This window comes from Schistocerca cancellata, chromosome 9 (genome assembly GCF_023864275.1).
Source record: "Schistocerca cancellata isolate TAMUIC-IGC-003103 chromosome 9, iqSchCanc2.1, whole genome shotgun sequence".
Classification (NCBI taxonomy): domain Eukaryota; kingdom Metazoa; phylum Arthropoda; class Insecta; order Orthoptera; family Acrididae; genus Schistocerca; species Schistocerca cancellata.
The window spans coordinates 249,458,596-249,465,668 of NC_064634.1; the positions used below are offsets into that span (position 1 = coordinate 249,458,596).

General features: G+C 39.1%; 1 protein-coding gene across 1 annotated transcript in view; it reads right to left on the reverse strand.

Moving 5' to 3' along the window:
- The window catches only part of LOC126100186 (small G protein signaling modulator 1-like), a 292,492-nt gene extending 286,324 nt beyond the window's left edge, over positions 1 to 6,168 (reverse strand). Inside the window, exons 1-3 of the mRNA XM_049910745.1 lie at positions 5,874 to 6,168; positions 5,462 to 5,505; positions 5,269 to 5,344 (exon numbers count right to left, since the gene is read on the reverse strand). Of these exons, the coding sequence (XP_049766702.1) occupies positions 5,269 to 5,344; positions 5,462 to 5,505; positions 5,874 to 5,892 (139 nt within the window). The 5' untranslated portion in view covers positions 5,893 to 6,168. The remainder of the gene's footprint in view (positions 1 to 5,268; positions 5,345 to 5,461; positions 5,506 to 5,873) is intronic.
- Positions 6,169 to 7,073: the final 905 nt, after the last annotated feature.

The following is a 7,073-nucleotide window of genomic DNA, read 5'->3' on the forward strand; positions in this document are numbered from 1 at the left end:
CAAAATTTCAGAATGCATTCTGGAAAATGCCCAATACCTGTTCCCAAGGGAAGGAAAAAGATGGCTAGAAGATAGATAAGACTGGAGACCTGTGATAGCCAAGCAGGAATTCACCAATGAGTACCGAGACCCCAGGATGGGGAAGGGGGGGAGGGAGGGGGAAGCTCAATGGCTGAATATGATCCATATGCCACACTGAAGTGTGTGGGGGCATTGGTATTCAAGAGGCAATGATCAAGTCCTTTGAGTGAAGTTTCTATAGCTTTACCATGGCCAGTGGCGGTAGTGCCACCCCAAGAACGGTTGAGGGCATTGAAGTTACTCAAAATGAGGAAGAATGGGGGAGGCTGAGAAATCAGTGTAGACGTGTTCCAAAATACTTCACCACTGAGTGGGAGATACACATTATGACCATAAAATCCAGACACGTCCTCACGTAAACAGATACAACCTCCAAAGTTGTAAGAAGTGGTACATGTTCACTGTGGACAAATTCCAGAAGACATGTGCAAACTCTGACCATCATTCTGTCATAGCCAGCTCAATTCTTAATATAGACTGAATTGCCACAGAGGATAGGGGCACGGAATTCGAGGAACCAAGTTCCCTTGAGGGCACTGCAGAAAGCAGAGGAAACACATAAAAGATGTCAAAGCTCAACCAGGTGGCAGAAACATTTGCTACAGCTCCAATGGAAGATCATTCTATCAGTATCCTGTGAGGGCTTGAAGGGACCAAGGAGGCAGGTCATACTCCATGGTCACTTGCTGCCACTGGTTGTGAGGATACAGCATTGGTACACATCAATACACACAGTAGAATCCTGGGTGAGAGCTTACCCTTTCTGATGTGATATGCCAGATGAGGGTGTTGCTTCCCAGATGGAGTTGGTGATAATATCCCTAGTGGTTAGGGAGACAATGCTCCCAAAGCAGGTGTGGGGAAAATGTGTGTTTCTGCTGCTTTGCAAGCAAGGAGCAAATGGAGTCAAGCAGTGTGAGGGCTCAAATAGAAGCCACACAGGGAGAGGATACTGTCACTAGAGGCAACGACATCGTCACAGTCATAGAAAAAGTCATTGTTATACATATAAGATGTAAACAATAACACACATTCTTAGCCTCCTGATACACGAGTCAGTCATCAGTCTTTTATTCTTAGATTTTCTTTACTCTCTGGAAGACTGTACAGTCTGGTGAACAGGAGGAATGGTTCTCTCCCCAGCTGACAAAAATGGGGCTACAATCCCTACACACTGGGCTGGCATTATAATCTGAAGACATCCTCAAACCTCAAGCATCTGAAGCACCTCATGGAAAGGGGAACAAGGTGTCACATCACTTTGATATACCACCACCTTGACCTTTTAAGGCAACAAGTCTTCTTGCAAGGCCAAGATGAAGGTCCCAGTATCAACCCTATAGTCACTTGGCCCCAGATGGACACAATGGGCAAAACACTCATCCCATCACTCCAAACTGTCACATAACTCCTCACTGGTCAGTAAACGTAGGTAGCAGTGGAAGATGATACCCTGTCACCCAGTTTGTCACAGGTGAGCAGCTTCCGTAAGAGCAGGGGATGCCATTTTAATCACAGCTGAACCACTTTTCACTCTTGCGATCAATGCTACTTCCTCAAATCTGTCCTCAAGTTATTCAACAAAGAATAATGGCTTCGTGACCAGAAAGGAATCACCATTGGTCCTCGAGCAAACTAAGTATTGTGGGGAGTATTCCCTCCTTGTTTCTTAGTACTACATGCCTCCCACATCATAGCCAGGGAAGAAAACAATGTGGCATCACACCTCTCCAAATTGTAGTAATCATTTCCTTCAGAAGAGACTGTTGGGGCTGTGCGACCATCAGGGGAAGAAACTTTGAGCTGCTTTATTTGTCAGCCATCTGCCTCGGTGGCACCCACTCCAAACGATGGCTCTCCCCATGGGCAAGACACAGCCACAGCAGTGGCTACCTGGCTGGATAACTGTTGCCCTGAGTCCCTCTGGCCCTGCCATGATGAGCTTTTAAAGTGCAGGATTCAATAATATGATCCTTGCAACACACACACACACACACACACACACACACACACACACACAAAGACAAAAAAGTTGTGGAAGTATAGACCTGCAGCACAGTAATGGAAGTAGTGCTGCAAGGACAGGGACCCCATGTCAGCTAAACATGAACTCACAAAAGAGATACAAAACCCACTAGGGGAGATGATGTAATTGATCGTGATATCCTGTTGCAGAAGCTAAATAATTGTGGAATGGAATTTGAGGTCTATCAAACAAATGCATCCATTATTTCCTTGACGTTTGCCAACAAATCACCCACATAAAATACAAAGCAGCAGAAACACACAAAAATTCTAATTTATATAGTAATTCGAAAGTCAGAAATGGAGTCCCTCAAGAGTCAGTTCTTGGGCCCAGTCCCTTCATACCTAATGTTAATGACAGCAGAAAAAAATAACTAACGGGACCACAGTTCTTTTTGCAGATGATATCAATATCCTCGTTAGACCGTGTGATGAAATAGCTGTTACAATACAAAATTAAATGCAGTGATTCAGAATTAACAAGCTTATTATAAAGTCTTAAAAAGCCTTTTCATCATTTTCCTAACTGCACAGAAAAACTTGTTTTTTCAACTGACACAAAAACTGTCTCAGCATTATAGCATTATGTGAGAATTTTTAGATACATATATTCAGGAAAACCTGAAATGTGAGATACACCTCAATAACCTAAACAGAATGCTAAATACACTCTCACATGTTAATGAATCCTCACACAAAACTCCAGCCATGCAACAGTGGTAACTACATACCATGGCAGCAATCAATCACTACTAATGTGTGGAATTACTATTTCGGAAAACTTCATAATTAGCAGAAAAAACAATTAGGCCAGAAAACCTGCTTGTCAGAATAATAAAATAAGCTAAATACTTTTTAAAAAATCTCAATTTTCTACCCCAACCTTGTCGCATTGTTTCTTCGTATAGAAATATGGAAACCATGAAGTCAGCGTATTATGGTTACTTTCATGCAATTATGGCATTTGGAATTATATTTTGGGGAAATCAGCCACTGGCTAAAAAAGTACTGTGTGTACAAAAAAGAGCCATAAGGATCATGTGTGGAGTCTATTGTGTTGGCAGAAGAGCCAACACCGTGTTGCTAGAGGAGGCCGAAATGCACGCCTTAAGCTCACGCAGACTGGCGTGAGATCTGGAACAGTTAAGGGAAATTATAGTAGCAAAGTACGTAGTTGAAGTAATACTTAACTTTAATCCACAATTGGTGAACATCACTCTTGTTGATACATTATATAATCTCAATATAAACTGGTAATGGCGCCTTGCTAGGTCGTAGCAAATGACGTAGCTGAAGGCTATGCTAACTATCATCTCGGCAAATGAGAGTGTATTTGTCAGTGTAGCTTCGCTAGCAAAGTTGGCTGTACAACTGGGGCGAGTGCTAGGACGTCTCTCTAGACCTGCCGTGTGGCGGCGCTCGGTCTGCAATCACTGACAGTGGCGACACGCGGGTCCGTCGTATACTAGCAGACCGCGGCCGATTTAAAGGCTACCACCTAGCAAGTGTGGTGTCTGGCGGTGACACCACAGAGTCCATCCTAGAGCCACATGCAGAAATCTTTTTAAGGAGCTTGAAATACTTACATCCACTGCGCAATATATATTCTCGTTGATGTGCTTCATAAGGAAAGAAAAATCCATCTTTAAGCTGAATAGTGCATATCACAGTCACAATAATAGAAGGAAACATGATATCCACTATGAACAGCCAAATCTAAGTATGGTGCAGAAAGGAGTCCATTTCAGTGGCTGTAAGATTTTTAATGCCCTCCCTTCAAGAATTAAGTGTTTGGTAGATGATGATCTCTTGTTTAAAAAAAAACCTTACGGCAGTTCCTATTGCAAGGATCATTTTATACATTAGAAGAGTTCCAGAACTACAGTGTTTAACATCTCTTGTATCGTAAATTGCAAATGTATGCCCAAATTTGTATTTGTAATACCAAATATTTTTATTGTAAACATATATTTTGCAATATTTATTTCTCTGTAACACTTATTATTTTGTAATCTTTAACTCTCTCTAAAATGTATTTTTGTAGTGGGACCTAAGTTACTGTTTACTGTTTTTTGTTTTTTGTTTTGTAATCTCTGTCTATGTCTAAAATGTATTTTTTTGTAGTGGGACCTAAGTTACTGTTTACTGTTTTTGTTTTGTTTTATGTATTACCATAAATTCTGGCCAAAAGCTTGTAAAATTGACACGTTCCATATCCTGTGATAGTGTCACAACATGGATCACCGGAACAAGAGATAAATAAATAAATAAATATAAATAAATAAATACACGAAACAGAAAATTTCTAAGACTCACACATTATGCTGCAGTTCAGTAACTTAAATTTATTGTTATCATTTTTAACAATTTTTTATTAGTGTAGTACGTGCTGTCACTGTTTGTCATGTGCATAATCTACTCTATACTCTGCATACCACTGTGAATTGCATGGCAGAGATTATGTAACAATATCTAACCCAAATTCAACAGCACAATGATCTGAACATAATGTAAAACAAGTTAACTAGGATGCCCAAAGTATGAAATTATTCAACTGAGCTTTGAAACAGTTCTGCCTTAATCCTATAAATATGCATGAATGTGACTGTGTGTACGATGAAGACAGAGAGTATACTTTTACTGGTAGTGGTGGAACAACTGAGCCAACGCCCAAGGAAATTCAAACAAAAAATGAATTGAAATTATTTTCTGAAAGAGCAATTTCCTGCACTGAGAGAAAATTCATTTAACAATTGGAGAAGTCGGCAAAAAAAGAGAGAGAGAGAGAGAGAGAGAGAGAGAGAGAGAGAGAGAGAGAGAGATGAGTTACGGGTTCACTTACATAAACTTTTCTCTATGACATAAACATTTGTTCATCTAGCGCCTATCATACATTTCTGCATATTGCACTCTTATTGTCATAACAGCTGTTGATAAATAGAAACTCTTCCTCAGTTCGACGTAGCATTTGTCTCACTCTCTGATACACCACGGCTGCAATTATTAATTCAAAATGCACAACAGAATATGAAGTAGCAGAACTGTAAACAAAATAACATTTCAAACAAGATCAAAGCATACTTCAAAGAAATAATGGTCATACACCATACTGGATATGACATTGTGGCTTTAAAAAAAGCAGAAATCAAGAAACAGGCCTACCACATAGAGATGTTATTGAGCTGCTTTCTTCATGAACAAACTTGCGTGTTACAGCCTCTTCCATTATTTGTTTTACCTGAAAAAAATGAAGAGAGTATAAGCATGACAACTTAATTACCAACAACAAGTACTGGCTCAGTTTAATTGTAAACGTATTACATAAAGAACAACAATTCTGTAAGATCACACATACCTCCCTCTTTACATTCCATATTAGCCTTTCCTTGTGCTGCTTCCCTGAAATTAATAAAAAAATGATAATAAACTTACAAAATTTACTGTTATGCAGACAAAAAGTTTGACAATATACTTCTATAATTTGTTCTGTTTGTGTCATTTGTAGCAGTTAACTTTCATTTGCATACTGGTCTACATAATTTTCTATTACATAGCCTATCGATACACACAATATACAAAATCAAACTATTATTAACTTTAAGCATTACATCTAACACTGTACTCATGAACCAGTGTACACAACTGTCTACAGGATATAGTGCTGTCATCTCACTGTCAGAAATTCACCAAATAAGTGTTAACACCTAACGCTGTTAGTGCTTGAGGGCTTTATAACAGGTGGTCAAGACTGACGGCGTTCCGCTTACCTGTTTCTATGGCTGTCATTTCTGCGATGAAAATTTTAGAGCCAAATAGGAAAATCTTTTATTCGGCGAGACTATATAATCAGCACTTCACATCAAACACCTATTTTTTCACCACAGTTCAACAATTTACATCGCTGACAAACTTGTATTTCTTAAACACAATGTAACATTTCATTACGGCCTTTTATTACCGTCGTCCATTACTACAACGTCACTTTGTATCAACCGAAATATTGACTACTAAAGTTCCGCTACAATTTTTGACAGATCGCTTCGGTCTTCCTCCCACTGTCAACTTGCACCAACAGGGGATGGATCGATGTCGAGTCACTCCCCGGACGAAGTCCCGTGTCGTTCTAGGTACCATGCCCACTGCATGTCAAATGCTGTACTCAACTCATGGTCTATTTGGTAACAGAACAGTTACGACTGTAACATTACACTGTCGTTGTGGGTTAGATTACCAGGGTAGAACACAAGATACCATAGTATTTTCGAATCTGAAGAAACTCTCTTTTTTAATAGCCAGATCAGAACGGTGCTGTACTATTTTTTTCTTTTATCTATTGTAATGTTGTGTGATCTTTCTTCATTTATTTTTATGTAGTACCTCATTTACCTCATCAGTCTCACGAGTGGTCTATTTTACTCGCTGACATATTTGCGGGTTTGCCGCCGGATGACGTTGCGCAAATTTGAGTAAAGTCTACATTGTTCATCAGGAGTCACATTCCACCATATGACTACCTGTGTGCCTGTGCTCCATGTGCTACAAATTTCGGAATGTACTTTTGTTTCCGTTTTGTTAACAAAACCTTATATTGCACTATCATTTGGTTTTGGATTTATATATGACATCAGTTAAATGATTTTTCTTTCTATATAGAAACTGCCATCTTCAAGGTAACACCAGAAGTTAATTGTTCCACAACATACAAAGTTAAAACAGTGATTTAATATGCAGGAGACTCGTCAAAACTGTAATTACACTTCAAATGTATTCAAGAAACAATATATAACAATAACATTAATAAAAAAACATAATTAATACAATAGTTTATTTTACATAAAACTGTTAAGCTCAGTTAACAAATCGCGTCAGGCATTTGCTTTCTTGTTCTACTTGACATTTTCCCAGTTTAAAGAGTATTCCACGAAGTTTCGGGGCAGCAGCCAGATAATGTCGACTTCTTGCTACTA